Below are 17,268 nucleotides of genomic sequence, written 5' to 3' on the forward strand. Positions count from 1 at the left end.
CTTCCCCTCCCTTCCTCTATCCCCCTTCTTCTTCGTCCTCCTCCTCCTCTTCCCCTTCCCTCCTCCCCCTTCAGCTCTCCCTCCTCCTCCCTTTCTTTCCTCCTTCTCTCCCCCTTCTCCCTTCTTTCCTCCGGCCTCTCCTTCCTCTCCTCTGCTTTACCTCCTACTGCCTCGCTTTCTCCTACCCCTCGTCTTCCCTCCTTCTCCCCCCACTTCTCTCCTGATCATGGTTGTTGTCCCCTGGAGAAATGGTCATGGGGTGCATGGACGGATGGGTGCGATCTGGGTCTGGGAGCGTGGACAGTTTCTCAGCTGCTTGGGGGGGGCCTGTGACCCCTCGCCGGGGCACACACAGAGAGGGACAGCAGGGAGGGGAGGGCAGAGGGGTCCTCACGGCGACCTGGGTTCCTAGTGCTCATCCGTCCCTTCCACCGCCGGACAGGGTCTGAGCCTGCGAGGCCGGCAGCCGTGCAGTGTGCCCCAGGGCGGACCTACCGACGAACAGCAGCGTGAAGATGATGGTGAGCTGGTACACCGCGTGGCCCAGGATGTTCTTCATCATGGTGCGCGAGATCAGGGGCTTGTCCCGGCCGTACGGTTTCCGCAGCAGCAGCGCCTCGGTGGGTGGCTCTGTCGCCAGGGCCAGAGAGGCAAATGTGTCCATGATCAAGTTCACCCACAACATCTGCACGGCTTTGAGAGGAGAGTCCTGTGGAGAGGAGGCAGTCATCCTCACACGGGGCCAGGAATCCCCGGCGGAAACTCAGCTTGGGGGCGGTGTCACTGGCAGGACATGCAGCGAACCCGCCCTTCCCAGAAAACTGTGACATCCCCCATCCCTGTTGTTAAGGTTACCAGCGAGCTTTCGCGGCACTTTCAGATTCCTGCTCTTAAAGTGTTGCCAGTCTCCCTTCTCTCACCTGGTGGCAGTGATCTAGAAGGTGTGGTCCCAATTGTCAGCAGGAGGTTCACAAGCCCGTGTGTTGCCCCAGACTGCGATGGGTGCTCTCCTGACCTCCCACACCCAGGGGGTCTGCCCTGCACCTTCCTTCTCCTCATCGCCTCTGAGTCGGTTAGAAATCAGCCTCACAAAAGGCAGACACAAAGGGCCACACACTGTATGATTCCATTCCTACGAAACTTCCAGAACTGACAGATCCAGAACTGACAGAGAGCAGGTGAGTGGGTGTCAGGAGCTGGGGGAAGGCAAGGGGGCACAACATTGTGAATGTACTGAGTGTCACTGAGCTATGCGCTTTCACATGGCTATTGTGATGTGAATTTTATCTCCATTAAAAAAACTGTTCAAAGGGAGACAAATCCTGGACACTCACTAATGGGGAGAATTGGACTATTGAAAACGGGGATGAGGCTCCTCGAAAGGAGCAGCACTTCCCCGCACAAAGACTTGTACACGCATGTTCACAGCAGTGTTATTCAGTCACCCAAAGGTGGAAATGACCCACATGCCCATCGATGGAGGAAGGGACAAATGAAAGGGGCTCTCTCCATACAATGGCGCATTATTCTGCCACCCAGAGGAACGAAGTACCGATCCATGCTGTAACATGGATGGACCTTGGAAACACGATGCTGAGTGAAAGGTGCCAGGCACAAAAGACCACATGTTATTTGATTCCATCTGTATGGAATGTTCCAGAATGGGTAAGTCTGTAAAGACAGAAAGCAGATCCGTGGGTGCCAGGGACTGGGGAAGGGGGACGGGGAGTGGCTGCTACTGGGGATGGGGTCTTCTTAGGGGCGATGAAAATGTTCAGAAACGAGACAGAGCCAGTGGTCCGCACACACTGTGAATGTATGAAATGCCACTGAAGTGTGTCTACTCTCAAATGGCGAAGGTTTTGGTATGTGATTTTTATTTCAATTAAAAAAAAACAAAACAACATGCAACAAAGTAAAGACCTGGCTCTCACAGCCTGAGCCCTCGGGCGGGCGCTCGTCGGCCCACACACTCATGGGAGTGGGGTCTCCTGGGCTTGCTCTCCACACCGGGCTCCGGGTGCATGAGGCAGGAGGGGCCCCGGAAACCGGCTGCCTCCTGCAGGCCCCATGGCTTGCGGGAGGGAGAGCCCGGGGTCTTCCTCGGGCACAGCGGTCCCCAGTGCCCACCTGAGTAATGCAGGCACCCGTGAAGGCCACGATCACGGCCACCACGTTGACGGTCAGCTGGAACTGCAGGAACTTGGAGATGCTATCGTAGACATTGCGGCCCCACATGACCGCCTTGACGATGCTGGTGAAGTTGTCATCGGTCAGGATGATGTCTGAGGCCTCCTTGGCCACGTCAGTCCCTGCGATGCCCTGGGGGGGGGGGGCACACACACAGTGTCCACGGGCCCTTTCCCCAGCCCCCTTGAAGACTCAACCCACTGGGGCTTACCGCCCAGGTTGCCTTCCAAACAGAGGCTCCCCACCAGCTAGAAACGGACCTTGTTTCATCCGGCGTGACCTCCTCCTCCAGGCGGCAGGTTGTCTCAGGGCAAGCTAAGGGTCTTTGCTCATAGACAAAGAGGGGGCCACCACCATGGCCACCAATGTGGCCTCATGTACAAGGCCCGGCTGCCACCACGTGGCTACCACCAGGCTTCTGTCCAGTGCCAGCACGCTAGAGCAGCTTGCTAGACAGGAGCTCCATGAGTCCGGGGTGGGGGGGGGATGCCTTCGGCAGAGCAAGCGCACGTCTTCCCGGCCCACACACGGGTGCCTGGAGGAGGCCCTCCTCCATCCTCGGTGCTCAAAGCCCCTGCTGCAGGGACAGCCACAGCCGCGCAAAGCTGCACACCCCGTCTGCTGCCCTGAGGCTGGGTCCCATGCAGCTCCGCCCGGTGCTTCCAGTGCTTGCCCCTTCTGGGTCCCAGCTTCTGGGCAGGACTGGCCTGGGCCCCCGGCGCCTGCCCGTGGTGGGCTACCGTCACTGGGGCAGAGCGCGGGTGCTCCTTAGTGGTAGGTGGGGAGAGGGGCTCACTGGGTTTCTGCGTAGCTCACTCTAGAAGGCTGCGGTGCCGGTGCCGGCCGCCTGGGCAGCAGGGTCAGGGTTTACAGAAATAACTAGCTCCATATAAGCAACAGGAGAGAAACACAGAGGCCAAGCTCACTGGGGGGCTCCAGTCATCACACTTGGGGCTGTGGTTCGCTGAGACTGGACCGGGACTGGCTGAGGCAGGTGCACGACAAGGCCCACTGTCACCAAATGCCTTTGAACAAGTCACACGTACGTCCCCTGACCAGCAGGGCCTGTGGAGGCCCGAGAGGCCGGGACGTGAGAGAAAGAGGCCTTAACACTAGCTCCCACCTTTCTGCACGGAGCTGATGTCCTTGAGACACAAGATCCTACGTGGTGTGCCGAGCCAGGTCGGCACTGGGTGGCTTACCATGGCAAAGCCCACATCTGCCTTCTTGAGGGCTGGCCCGTCGTTGGTGCCGTCCCCGGTCACGGCCACCACCTGCCGCTGCTCGCCAGTGCTGCTGTCGATGATCCCTGGAATGCAGAGTGGGGCGCCTGTGCCCTGGGCTCCTGCCTGGGGGCTGTGGGCGACTGCTTGACTCAGGAAACCCTTCGGGATGGCGACTGCGCCCACTGCCCCCAATCCCCTTGTGCTTCGGTCACCTTTGCAGCGAAGTCCCCGCTCCCCTCCTGCTGCCCTGGCCCATCACCCAGCGAGATGACACATGGTGGTGATTGGGGGGAAGGCAGGGGCTCAGCACTGTGTGACTCGGAGGCCTCAGTTTCCCCGTCTGTTACAACGAGAGGCGTCTCCCACTCGGGTCGTTAGCCCGGAGGTGCGGAGGAGTGGGCCCTGGCATGTCGGCCATCATCACCCGCATTTTCCTGAAGTTCCCGTTCAGGGCCACGTCCACCCGCAGCACATCTACAGCCCGGGACCCCACTTCCTAGGCAGGCCCTGGAGCTTGGCATCGGGGGTCTGGGGGCAGACCACACCCAGCCAGTGGCATGGCACCCCGGGCAGCGGCGAGCAGCAGTGGGCAAGCTCCATTACCTTTGACCAGAGTATGTTTGTCGGTGGGAGACGATCGGGCGAGGACCCTCAGCTTGGGCCACACCTTGTCCAGACGCTCCTGTTCTATCTGGGACGGGGAAGCACACAGATGCTGCAGAGCCTGGGTGCGGGGTGCTGAGCAGAGGTGGGGTGGGGGGGAGAAACCGCCAGAACCCCGGACTGAGGTGGGGGGGCAGCGGAGCCCAGGCCTACCTCGCCTTTCTCGTTGCGGATGCGCCGGTTGAACTCCTTCCCCTCCAGGCACAAGAAGTCCTCCCCGGGCTGGATGATGCCACACTTGGCCGCGATGGCCCTGGCTGTGTTGATGTTGTCCCCGGTCACCATGCGCACTGTGATGCCAGCACGCTGGCATTTGCGGATAGCTTCAGGGACCTGGAAGAGACGAGAGACATGGGTGCGGCCACCGAGGCAAGGCGCATTTCCTGCATCCAGATCTGCAGCACCCTCCCCCCACTGTGGTCCCTGTGGGGCAAAGTGGCTGGTCCGCTTTACTGCCTGGTCTGCAGCGGGCGGGGTGCCTCCTTCATCCCCTCAGCACCCCACCCCACCCCTGGGTGCCTCCTTCCTTGTGCTGGGCCCCAGGACCAGCGAGGACTCAGACCCAGGCCCCAACGCCACGAGTCAGGCTGGGAGAAGGCACTGGTCACTTGTACGCTGTCGAGGGGCGCCACTGCAGTCGGGTCTGGAAAGGTGACCATAGAAATCACCCAGCTCCATCAACCCCATCCGCCACTGCGAGACGGAGCTCCAGAGCTGCCGAGCCAGGGGCGGCCCTGCTTACCAGGCTGTGTCAGTGAGGGCTGGAAAAATGAGAAAGGAACCTGTGTCCCCAGCTACCCTGCCAGATGGCAAAGCTGACGGCAGGCCTGTCCCTTTGGGGCAGGCTCCTGGCCATCAGCGGGCTTGTGGCCAAGCTCTGGGCACCTCTCACGTGTCCCCCCGTGCCCCGCTCCTGTTTACAACAATCTAAAACCCAAGACACGTAGAGCCGTAGGTCTCACATGAGAAGGCACTCTGCCTACTCATTGGGGGAAATGGAACAAGTGGGCCAGTAGCTGAGGTGGAAGCGGGGGCAGGCGCAGGGCCCTGGGAGTACAGGGACGCTGCCCTCCTGGGTCCGTGAGACCTTCTCGGAGCAGCATCGAACGCCAGCCAGCTTTATGACTCGGCTTCACTGGGTGGACACAGGCCTCCTCCTCTGTGCCTCAGTTTCCTCCTGGTCCGACGAAGGGAACGGTCCAGACCCTGTGTCCACTGGGGTGGCCCCGTCACCCATAGCAGCATCCTCTCCCCTTGCCCTCCTAGGCTGCTTCTCCCACTGTCCACCTTAGCTAGACCTGTCCCTCTGGCTGGGAGTCTCTCCCTTCCCCTCTGCTGCCATCTGCGTCCTCCCAGGCAGGCTTCCAGGCTCCTCAGAACACAGGGGTGCACTGTCACGGACGGCCCACGGCCACTGTCTGCATGTAGCAAGCACTGACTTTTCAATCGACGGTCTTTGGTACCTGATCCAGCGTGTGAATGAAGACCCGTCTCCTGAAGGAGGGCCCAGAAGCGTCTCCTTCCTCATGTCAGCAACCCTAAGGGCAGCTCATACACATACATGTCTCCAGGCTAATCAGCAGGATCAGGGTGGCCCTGCTTCTGACACGAGGTGGGTGCCACTGGAGAGGCCCTGGGAGGAGACAGAGGATCCCTCCCTGCCTCTGGCAAGCTGCGGCCCCTGCGCCTCGCATTCTTCCTGTGGGGCCTGGCATCCTGTAGCTGTCACTGGCGCTCCGCTCCAGGGCTCTTCCATCTTTATGGACCAACAAGCCTCCCCTTTGCTCCTTCGCTCTGCAGCCTGTTCAGCTTCTGCCCAGTTTCTCTGTTACCTCTGCAGAAAAGCTCTTGGTAAAGCCATCTACACATGCTGGCTCCCTGCCTGGACCCTTCCTCCAAGTCTCTTTGAAGGCTCCTCCCACATCTGTCCTAGCTGGACACTCACCCTGTGACATCACTCATATAAGGATGCTTCTGGAATCTCTCCTGCCAGGACCTTCCGCTTTGAGCACTCCACTCCTACAGCTACCTACCCACTTGACATCTCTACGGGGAGGTCCCGAACCTCACTCAGCCCCAACCAAACCCTTGAGAGAGGACTGCCCCCCGCCCCCCAAACCTGGGTCCCCTCGGACTCCCAGCCCGGTGATGGAACTGCCATCCATCCGCGTCTCCGAACCAGAGCCCTGGGGGTGGTGCCTGACTCTTCCCTCTCCCTTGCCCCTCCCTCCAGTCCATCAGTCCTGCGGGGGTCACAGCCCTCGAGGTTCTACTGACGCCGTCTCTCACCTGGTGGAGGCAGAGCATGAGCCAGGCCTGGAGGCCCCGCGCGGGTGCAAGGGCGGGAGGGCAAGGGGGATCGAGTGTGCCGGGGAGGTCTGATCCGAAGGACCCCAAGGCCCTGCCCTTGCCCACCTTTCCTGACCTTTCTGGACTCCGGCAGGAAGTAGTGTGGTAGCAGGGAAGGCAGGAGAAAGGGGCCATGCTGTGGAGGCCGGATGGGAAGCAGGGCTGCCCCTTGACCCAGCCAACAACCTGGGCTGCTCACGGACAAGTGGGTGGCTACCTCGGGCCGCACGGGGTCCTCGATGCCCACGACAGCTATGCAGGTGAGGTCGCCCACGACCTCGTTCTCATTGTCCCAGTCGGGCTCCTGAGCGGCAGAGAAATCCCGGTAGGCAATACATATGGTGCGGAGGCCGTCGCACGCCATGGGCTCGATGATCTTCTTCACCATGTCGTCCCGGTCCCGAGGGCGAAAGCCACGCAGCTCACCGAAGCTGTTTATGATGTTGCTGCACCTGGGGCGGGGACAGAGAGAACCAGCAGGCATGGGTGTGAGCCCTCCATCCGGTGTGGCGGGGGGGGCTTCTCGGGGAGGAAGGCGTTCTGCTTCTGCGGGGCCCAAACAGTGTCTGCGCCCTGCCCCCACACCCCCGGCACCTCACGTTCTTCCCAGAACCTCAGATTGTGACTTGATTTGGAAATAGGGTTGTTGCAAAGTTAAGATGGGGTCATACCGGTTTACAGTGGGCCCTTAATCCAATGACTGGTGTCCTTCTAAAAAGAGAAGAGGACACATCGAGACATAGACACACACGAGGACCGGGCAATGTGAGGATGCCAGCAGAGATGGGGGTGACCCATCTACAAGCCAAGGGACTCAAACGACTGCTGGCAATCACCGGAAGCTGCAAGAGACAAGGAAGGAGCCTCCTCTGGCAGCTCCGAAGGGAGCATGGACCTGCCCACACCTTCACTGTGGACTTCTGGACTCCAGAACTGTGAGAAAACAGGTTTCTCAGTTTTTAAGCCATCAGGTTTATGGTCCTTTGTCCTGGCAGCCCCAGGAGCCGGAAACTCACAGACTTGCGTAGGCGAGGAGAGCGCCTTTTTGTGGATTCACTCATGTAAGTCTCACAACATTCCTAGGAGGTAAGTGTTTGTGTTGTCTCCGTGTAGGAGGAAACTGAGGCTCCGGCAGGGGAGTAACTTGACGTTCACATGCCAGCAAAGAGCAGAGCCACAGGCCTACTACAGAACTCGGGCTTTTAGCCAGAGGAGAAGGGAAGCACGAAAAGAGGGCTGAGGCCTCCCAATCCAGCCAGGATGCGGCAGGACAGCTTCAGGGAAGAGGTGGCCTTTGCACCCGGGGAGTCTGTGCCTGGGCAGAGTTTTGGGGGAGAACATTCGTGTCTTAGAAGGTGGCTCTGCAGGAAGTGAGGAGCCAGGTGGGCAAGGCCGGAGGATGGGGACTTGGGGGATGGGTGCTTGGAGGTGGAGCTGCATGCTCCCCCCATCGGTTTCTATAACAGCTTTATTGGGATATAATTCACACACCACACAATTTGTCCAATTAAAATGTACAGAGGTGTGCAGCTGTCACCACAGTCAATTTTAAAACACTTTCATCACCTCTAACAGGAACCCCACACAAGCGACACAAGAAATAAAGGGATGAACTGGACTTCATCACTGGAAGACACTTGTGCATCCAGGGATGAATCAAGAGGGTGAAAAGAAAAAAAAAAACAAACAACAAAAAACAATCAACAGAGTGAAAAGACAGCCCACAGGGAGGGAGAAGATATTTACAAATCAGGTGCGTTAAGGTTCTGGTATCTGGCATACAGCGAGAGTTCTTACAGCTCAGCAACAAAAAACCCCAAAACCAACAAAACAACAACTCAGATCAAAGATGAGCAAAGGACTTGAATAGCCTTTTCTCCAAAGAAGACACACAAATGGCCAGTGAGGACATGGAAAGGTGCAAACATCACTAGTCGCCAGGGAAGTGCAAACACAACCACCGTGAGATCCCAGTTTGCATCTCCTGGGATGGCTATAACCATCATCATCATCGTCATCGTAATAATAAACAGATTAACGCATGCTGGTGAGAATGAGGAGAAGCAGGAGCCCTCGTGCCTTGAAAAAGTGAGACTACGCTCCCATAGGAGCCAGCACTTCCGTTCCTAGGAATATGCCCAAGAGTACTGAGAACATGTATTCAAACAAAAACGTGCACACCCATGTTCATGGCAGCATGATTCACAGGAGCCAAAAGGTGGGAACAAGCCAAGGGACTGCCAAAGGATGAACAGATACAGAAAGCGTGGTCTGTTCACACAGTGGAATATTATTCTGCCACAAGAAGGAATGAAGCACCAATCTGCGCTACGACGTGGACGAGCCTGGACAACGTTATGCTCAGTAAAAGCCATCCGTTGTATGATTCCATGACAGGCACATCCACGGAGGAAGGAGATGAGCAGCTGTCAGGGGCTGGGGAAGGGAGGTGGGAGTGGCTGTCTAATGGGGACAGGGTTTCCTTTGCGGGGTGATGAGAACGTTCTGCAAGCGCGGCGACAGCGCACAACTCTGGGAACATACTGAAGTACGTTTTCAAGGGATTAACGTGGCCAATTGGACGTTACGTCTACTTTACTGCTGGCCCTTGTGGCCCGCTCACTTTTTCAGCAGGATCTCCGAGGCGCCCTTGCTGAAGAGGCGGAAGCCGCCGTCAGGCATGCGGATGACCGTGCTCATGGACTTGCGGACCGAGTTGAAGGTGTAGACTTTGTAAAGCTTATCTTCTGGAATCTGCTCCCGCACAGGCTGGAAGTCCCGCTTCAGGTCCAGGACAAAGCCCAGCAGAGCACACTCGGTCTTGTTGCCCACTTGGCGGGGGAGACCGCCTTCCTTCTCTGGAGGCTATGAGGCAAGGAGAAGCAGCATGGCACAGGGGGCCCGAGTCTACCCTCCTTGCTGCACCCGGGCCCCCCCCCCCCTCCGCCTGGCTGCGGCCACCTTGTCTCTAGGGTGTGGTGGCTGGGAGCCGGGGACGGCCTCCACGGGGACTAGATGGGCAGGCTTGCCACCATGCACTGGGCTTGGAAGGGTTTCCAGAAGCTGCAGGTCCTGCCCAGCAGCCAGGACAGGAGTCCAGAGATGAGGTGGAGGCCGACCAGCATCCCAGAGACCCCTGCAGCTCTGACCAAAGGTTCTTAAGGGAGCCGAGAGAGGCCCTGGTGACAGCTCGGCGGCAATCTCCGGCCTGGCCCCCTTCCTCCATGCCGCCCCAGCTTGGCCCAGCCTGCGGCCCGCTCTCTGCTCACTAGTATTTTGGTGGTGTAGGCACTGTTGATGGAGATGGCGTGGACCAGGAGGTCGAGGATCTTGGGGGTCAGGGTGCTGGGGGCTGGAACCTCTTTGTAGTGGGTGTCCCCGAGGTAGGACTGGACCACGGTCATACGGTTGGTGGTGAGTGTGCCCGTCTTGTCCGAGCAGATGGCGGTGGCGTTTCCCATGGTCTCACAGGCATCCAGGTGACGGACCAGGTTGTTGTCCCTCATCATTTTCTGTGAAGGGCAGGGATGGGGGGCTTGGGTCACCAGCTGTCCTCGGAAAGCTTGGCCCACGGGGTAGGGGAGCAAGAGGTCGTCAGCATGTCATGTGCGACTCTGCTCAGCCTTGCCAGAGGCGCCGCTGGGAGGGGCTGCAGGGTGGGAGCACTCTCATCAGGCGGGCCAAGCGGTCGACTCTGGGCAGCCGCTCTCCCCGGAGCTCACCTGGGGCCTCCCGTGGCCCCCTCTCAGATCAGCCCCAGTGTCAGCCACCTGCCACCCACTGTCTCCCAGTGTCCTCAGCCCTCTCCTGATCACCCATTTGCCCCCTGCACCCACTTCTGCAAGTGACGCCAGCACCCTCAACCGACCGCCCTCATCCTGCAGATGCCGGGTCTATCCCACCGCCTGCCTGCTTTCCAGCTCATCTCACTGCTCCCCTGCTCAGCAGCCCCTCCCCCCCGCCACTTCCGTGACTGCTCCCAGATTTTCTCTGGCGCCTGTCACGCCAAGTTGCTTAATGGCTTCGAAGTCCAGTTTCCGGGTCTGTATCCTGCTATCAAGGGATTCTCCCTCCTATCGCGTGTATTATTATTACCTTGACAGAGTAAGCTAAGGAGATGGTGACAGCCAGAGGCAGGCCCTCCGGGACGGCCACAACCAGCACAGTGACGCCGATGATGAAAAACTTCACAAAGTACTGCACATAGACGGGCGTGCACTCCGCCAGCCACACCCGGCCGTCGACGACGAAGGTCTCAATCACAAAGTAGAGGACCAGGATGATGACAGTGATGGCAGACATGACCAGGCCTGCCGGGGCCACAGGAGCCACAGACGGTGGGGGCGGGATGGGGAGTGAGCGGGGTGCGGGAGGGAGAGAGCAAGAGCGAGGCAGACGTAAGGGAGGCTGAGGCAGGGGCGCCACTCCCCTGGCCCAGCCTGGCGGACATTTGGAACCTGTGCTCCCTGACTGGGGACTGCACCAGACCCTGATGGCCACTGCCGGCCCCGGGGGGGGGGGGCCCTGGCTGCCTGGCCCACACGGCCTGTAACAGCCCTTTCCCACGCCCACTTGCTTTCCAGAGCCCGGCCCGGCGCCCGGGAGCCCAGCGTCTGCGCCCAGTGGTGGCCCCACCTGCCTTCCCAATCTGCACGGCCAGTTTGGTGAGCTTGCCCTGCAGGACCGACTTCTCCTTCTTGGGCACGCTGGCTTTCTTCTTCTCCCGTTCCTCCATCTCCCCGCCCTCCGCGCTCTTCAGGGGCTGCATTTCCATGGCAACTGCCCCGTCCTGCTTCTTAGCTGCACGCAGAGGAACCCCACAGCCAAGGTTAGGGCCCAGGTGGCAGCTACAAGGGGCCTTCACGCTCTATGAGAGGAAACAGGGCTCTGCGGGCTGCTCTGACTTCCGCGGGGCTCTCTCCTCCCCCTCCTCTCCCCTCAGCAGGCCCAGGCCCTCCTGATATGGGTGGGAGGCCGCTGTGCCGTCCTGGCCAGGGCAGACACGGTTCTCTCGGGGCCTCTCAGGGGAAAGGAGGACAGACACAAGCACGAGTAACGTGGGCACACAGACAGGGTGGCCAGTCCCATAAGGCTCCAAATCTTGATACCTGACAGCAGAGGCCTGGGGCCCAGGGAACGTTCCAGAACCTTGAGCTGACCCACTGGCCCACTGGCGTCCTAGACGCCTCCCTGCTCTCCTCAGGAGGCCTAGGAGCCCCTGCACTCTTCTCCCCTGCTCCCTGCTTAGGCTGTCTGCTCTCCCGGCCGCCTCTCGAGCGGGTGCCTTGACTTCCATCAGGGCCCCAGCTCACCATGTGCACGCCCCTGGGCAAGCCTTGCACCTCTCTCTCCTCATGGGGCCTTCGCTACTCTCCTCTAGCTGCCTCTTTGCTTTCGGTCTGGAACAGGTGGCCCCCTCACGGCTCCCCCAGTGGGTCCGGCACCCTTCATGCTGCCCCGACGTGGTCGTGGCATACCCCCCACCCCTCTTCTGTCACTTGTCACCTCACACACTCCGAAGACTGTGGAGTCTCCAACTGCACCCTGTGTAATCCTGTCCATCCCCCACGTGGAGGGGGCACCCGACCCCACCACTCATCCTTATCCGTCACCCGAGCCTTCTCCCCTCGGCTGCCTGAGACCACTCACCGATGGCTTCTTTTCCCCAGGGGCCTCAAGCCAGAACCCACGGCCTCAGCGGTCCTCAATCCCCCGCCCAGCTGGGCCACTCCAGCCGTGTGCCCCCGCGATTGCCTGGGACCACAGCCATCGGGCCGGCCCCCTGACCCCACCTTAGCTATCCTCTGAACTCCAGTTGCCTTGTCTGAGCCTGTCTTGGTCTCTGGGTCCCCGGGTCCCACACTGCACTTGAGTCTTGCCCCTGGGTCTGTGTCTCTGCACTGTGACCTTCCTGACAGCCGGGACCACACTTCATCTACCTTGGCAGCCCCAGCACCTGCGCCTGACCGCTGACAACCCTCAGCCCATCACCGAGTAACAGCACCTACCAGGCATTCGGGCTGAGAGGAGAGCAGGCGTCAGGTGGCCACCCAGTCACCCTGCCTCAAAGGTCCAGCTGAACTGGGACACCCACGGGCCTGAGCCTCAGTCTCCTCACCAGGAAGCCCGCTCACCGGTGATCTCTGCGGACTGCTGGCAGGGTCTGCAGATGAGCACCCCCGGCCCCACCCTCCTGCAACTGAGGCGGGCGGCCCCCCACCCTTGCCACGCCCTCCGCCACCCCGCCCTGAGCACAGGGCGTGCATTACCTTTGGTCTGGCTACTCTCCATCGCCCCATCCTGCTGCTTGCCTACAACGGAAGAGGAATGACACAGCGAGGCCAGAGAGCACGGTGGAAAGCGGGGAGCAGGGGAGGGCTCCAGACCCCCCAGGCATCCTCTGATGCCCTGTGACCACCTTTTGGCAAATGGGCGCCACACTCTGGGCTTCCGGACCGAGGCCCCAGCCCTCCAGCGAACCCTCAAAGCCAGCCCTGGACAAACCGTGGGTCATGCGTGGCCAGCAGTGGGAGGTTTCCAAGAAGGCTACCGCCATGGGGAGTTAGAGCGGCCAGGTGTCTGGTCCCAGCTCTGCCACCTTGAGCAGGGCCCCCAAGCTGCGATGTGCATTGTCCCCAGAAGCAGCACCAGCCGTTTACCTCGGTGGCCCCTCGCCCCCACTGGCCTAGAGGTCAGCTCTCTGCCGCACAGCCAGCAGTTAGCTCTATGAGGGCTTTGGAGGGACAAAGGAGCGAGACTCTAGAAACCTGCCAGCTTCCGGTGCCCACCTGGGTGCTGGGCACCTAGCACTGGAGGGAGGACAGGGGCGCGGAATGCGCTGGGCCCCAGGTGGACCTGTGGGGGGTGGCCATTCATGAACGTGCAGCCGGGTGTTGGGGACTGTGGCAGTGAGTGGCTTCCAAGGCGGCGAGTCCAGCACTGTGCTCAGGGTCAGGCTCTGCCCCCAGCTCCTCTGGCCTCATCTTTCCCAGGGCATCATGGGTGGGGCATCAGGTCAAGGAGCTCTTTTCGGAGCCACACCACTGCTGGCCCAGGATCCAGAAATGACTGACCTGGGGCAGGAGGGGGCTTGTGTGCTGACTTGTCAGCTCACGTCACTGGGGGTCCAGGAACGCAGACAGGGTGCCAGCTGGCTCCTAGGCAGTGGGGTCTAGTCTGGGGGTCCCAGGGAGGGGGGAGGGGTCCCCTCCAGCTGGGGTGGGGTGTAGGTTGGTCCCTCTGTGAGGGTGGGGAGGTTCAGAGGGGAAGGAGATTTCTGGGGGCAGAGGAGACACCCGTAGACGGCACAGTGAGGAGTCACTGCTGAAAACTCTGGGGACAGAGGCTGCAGACAGGGCCCAGGGAGGCCCCCGGAGGAGGGAGGGAGGTGTGGGATGAGCACTACAGGAAGAGGAAGACAGAAGCCGAGGGAGGGGAGGGGGGGGGAAGGAGGACACCCCAAGTAGAGAGATGACTAGGAGTTAAGGCCAAAAGGCAAGAAACAGGTCGGAGGGCAGCAGGTGGACTGGGAGCACTGGGCTGACAGACGGGGTTGAGAGGCAGCGAGGGTGAGGACGAGGGCCGGGGTGAGGCGCTGGGTGTGGCCACTGCAGTGACTGGGCCTTGGGCTGAGACCTTGGTGGGGAATTGTGGGTGCTGCTGCCCCTCCCCAGAGCCTTGCCAGCTCTGCTCCCCTCCGGGGCCCCCCTCAGGGTTCCCCTCCTCCAGGAAGCCCACTGGTGAAGGTGCCCCCTCTGACTCCTAAGTAGCTCAGCCTAGTAGAGGGGGAGCCAGAGCTGGGGAGGGACCGGGGGTGGGGGGGCACTGGCGGGGTTTTGTCCGGGTTGGAGAGGAGGAGCCCAGAACCCAGTCCTGAAGACCACCGACATTTAAGGGACAGAGCTGGAGGGGAGAAGGAGCACCCTGCCAACCAGCCATCACGGTGGAGGAACACCAGGCAGTCAGCTAGGCTTCCCCGGAGAGAGGGCTGGGGACTCCGGCCCAGCCCCGACGGAGGCCCAGGGCTGACCTACCCACCCGCACGCCTGCCTAGGGACCCTACTGTGCTCACCGTGGACAGCGATTAGGCTGAGCCCTGCAGGGAGAGGAGACTTGGTGTGGCAAAGGTGGACAGGGCCAATGGAAGCTTCTAGGCAATAGCCTAGGGCTGGGGACACTAGCACATCCTTCCTTATGCTGACCTGCCCCCTTGTTGCCTGTTCTCTGGGTCTAGGGGCCCTGACTGAGGTGGGGCTGGTGGCTGCAGGCTTTCAGCACACGCTTTCCCCACACATGTGCGGGTTCTCTGTACTTCTAGTGGACCCGAGCGAGTTCTCTCAGAGGCACACATCTAGAAAATTCTGCTCCCACCTGATTGGACTGCAGGAGCAGCCTGAGGGGAGACCCAGGTTAGTGCAAGGTGAGTCGTGAGCTGGTGCAGGCCTGAATCAAAGAAGATAATGGGGTCCTGACTCTGGGACTGGGACTCTGGTGTGGGGGTGGCGCCGAGGACTGCTCCGTAGCTTTGTAAGACCTGCCCGGAGGACTGGAGGAGACACTGGCCGTGCCTGGGGCTCAGAGCAGCGGCAAGAGGAGGCAGCAGGACGGCCATGTGCCGGGGAGGCCAGGGTGGCTACAGAGCTGGGCTCTCAGAACACATCTGTCCCTTGACACTGTTTTCCTTTGGGGTGAGGGCCCCCATCCCATCCCAGCTTCCTCTGGCCCTGGACATCCTCTGGGGAGTCCAGTCCATTCTGCCTGGGAACCCTCTACCCCTGGCTGTATGACCCACATTTCCCCGGCTGCCGCGTTGGTGGGGCCCTCAGTACCTTACCATGGGGAATGAGCGCACCCAAGGGTGGGCACAGGGTCCCCGAAGCACTCTCCCAAGCCAAGGTGGCCTGTCCCTGTCCCTCCAACCCCATTCCTACCCAGGCAGGGCACTTCCCCCCCCCTGGCACACACTTCCCAAAGCCTTCGGGGAATGGCTGCCCAAGGGAGGCTGGCCTTACACAGAAATGAGGGGCCCCCGACCTGCTGGCCCCAGAAGAGGGGTTCCCCGAAAGGAATCAGAAGAGAGGGTATAGGGCGCCTGGGTGGCTCAGTTGGTTAAGCGACTGCCTTCGGCTCAGGTCATGATCCTGGAGTCCCTGGATCGAGTCCCGCATCGGGCTCCCTGCTCGGCGGGGAGCCTGCTTCTCCCTCTGACCCTCCTCCCTCTCATGTGCTCTCTCTCTCTCATTCTCTCTGTCTCAAATAAATAAATAAAATCTTAAAAAAAAAAAAAAAGAAGAGAGGGTATAGCCTCCCACCCCCGAGGGCTGGCTCTCCCTGGAGCTGGAGCTGGAGTAGGGGATTAGGGCACCAGGGGATGAAAGAAGGAAGAGCGGGCTGCACAGAGACAGGGTCAGCCCCTCGTTGGCGCTGGGAACTGGAGGTCGCTATTTCCTTACCTTTCTTATCTTTCTTCTCCTCTTCCTCTCCACCGGCTCCGAGCAAGGTAAAGATGATGCCTGTCTGGGAGTTCACACCAACGGCAGTCACCACCATTCTTCCAGAACCTTCCATGACATGAGTACCTGGCAACACAGAGGAACCAAGACGGAGATTTGCACCTCTGGTGGGAGGCATGCTGAACACCTACAGGTTCTCTCGCAGGAATCCCAGAAGCAGGGACTCAGTGTCTGGAGGCCCCTGGAGGCTATGTTGACCCTAAGCCTAGGCTGAGGCCTCACAGGGCCCACCTGGGGCCTCCAGCCTCCCTGTCCTGTTGCATGCTGCATTTGCCACTGGGATGAACACTGGGCTGAGCCAAAACCTTCTGGAAAGGGAACGCTACCCCCACTGGCTCTTCTTGGGTGTCTGGGCCGGGGCGGAGCCCAGCACTATGCTGACCCCTCTGGGGGCTTTCGGCAGGATATCAGGGGCCCTTTGGGGCTTGGAGTACCCATTTCCTTTCCCAGTGGCCTCTGGCGGGGCAAAATCTTCAGACTCTCTGACCAGAAGGGCTACTCAGGAGGCCCCTGGTTGAGGGGATGGCCAGCCCAAGTGGCCTCCGAGGCTCTTCAGTGCTAAGCTGGTCCAGGGGGCAGTGTCAGCCTGCGTCCTGGCCTCCCCACAGCCTGGCCAGTGCCCAGAGGCCTCACCTGAGAGCAGCATGGGGTCTTTGTCAGCTGATTTGCGCACGTGGTCTGACTCGCCTGTCAGGGAGCTCTCATCGATCTTGAGGTCATTGCCTTGGATGAGCACGCCATCAGCAGGCAGCAGGTCTCCTAAGGCCAGCCAGGCAGCCGGAACCACAGGCTGTGGGTCCAGGTAGCCTTCCTCCCTGCTGCCTCCCCCCTGCCCCAGGAGAGGTCTCGAACCTAGGGTGTGGGGCCCTCTTCTTTCAGTCTCCTCCTTTCTGGGGAGGACTCACCCACCCCAGCCCTGTCCTCCTGCCCTCCTGGGGCTCTGTCTCCAGCCTGAGCCCCCCCCCCTTCAGCCCCTGCACCCCCTCCCGCCCCCGCCCCGCCGTGGGTGAAGGCCCACATGCTCCTGGGGCGAGGCAGGGGCAGGCCTGCACTGCGTGCACTCACCGTACTTGACCTGGGCAATGTCTCCCACCACGAGTGCGGCCACGGGGACCTGCAGCAGCTGGCCATCCCGGATGACCGAGAACCTCTGTTCCTGCTCGATGCGGCTCTGCAGGCCCCGGAACTGCCTCTCCTTGCTCCAGTCATTGAAGGCCGTGACCAGAACCACGCAGGTGACCGACAACAGGATGGCGGCTCCCTCGATCCAGCCTGCCTCGGCCTCCCCTTCGTCTTCTGCCCCAGCTGACACATTCCCGCATGCTGTG

The 17,268-nt window shown here is 60.6% G+C and overlaps 1 protein-coding gene across 3 annotated transcripts in view; it reads right to left on the reverse strand.

Moving 5' to 3' along the window:
* ATP2B3 (ATPase plasma membrane Ca2+ transporting 3) overlaps nucleotides 1-17,268 on the reverse strand; it is a 62,265-nt gene that overhangs the window by 21,677 nt on the left and 23,320 nt on the right. For all 3 annotated transcript variants that reach the window (XM_081808079.1, XM_081808082.1, XM_081808081.1), the window contains exons 4-17: nucleotides 17,006-17,263; nucleotides 16,574-16,699; nucleotides 15,881-16,006; nucleotides 12,698-12,739; nucleotides 11,064-11,228; nucleotides 10,524-10,738; nucleotides 9,698-9,940; nucleotides 9,052-9,293; nucleotides 6,646-6,880; nucleotides 4,233-4,412; nucleotides 4,020-4,107; nucleotides 3,393-3,499; nucleotides 2,131-2,322; nucleotides 496-709 (exon numbers count right to left, since the gene is read on the reverse strand). In XM_081808079.1, the coding sequence (XP_081664205.1) occupies nucleotides 496-709; nucleotides 2,131-2,322; nucleotides 3,393-3,499; nucleotides 4,020-4,107; nucleotides 4,233-4,412; nucleotides 6,646-6,880; nucleotides 9,052-9,293; nucleotides 9,698-9,940; nucleotides 10,524-10,738; nucleotides 11,064-11,228; nucleotides 12,698-12,739; nucleotides 15,881-16,006; nucleotides 16,574-16,699; nucleotides 17,006-17,263 (2,433 nt within the window). The remainder of the gene's footprint in view (nucleotides 1-495; nucleotides 710-2,130; nucleotides 2,323-3,392; nucleotides 3,500-4,019; nucleotides 4,108-4,232; nucleotides 4,413-6,645; nucleotides 6,881-9,051; nucleotides 9,294-9,697; nucleotides 9,941-10,523; nucleotides 10,739-11,063; nucleotides 11,229-12,697; nucleotides 12,740-15,880; nucleotides 16,007-16,573; nucleotides 16,700-17,005; nucleotides 17,264-17,268) is intronic.

This window comes from Leptonychotes weddellii, chromosome X (genome assembly GCF_054177405.1).
Source record: "Leptonychotes weddellii isolate Sample4059 chromosome X, ASM5417740v2, whole genome shotgun sequence".
In the NCBI taxonomy this organism is placed as follows: Eukaryota; Metazoa; Chordata; class Mammalia; order Carnivora; family Phocidae; genus Leptonychotes; species Leptonychotes weddellii.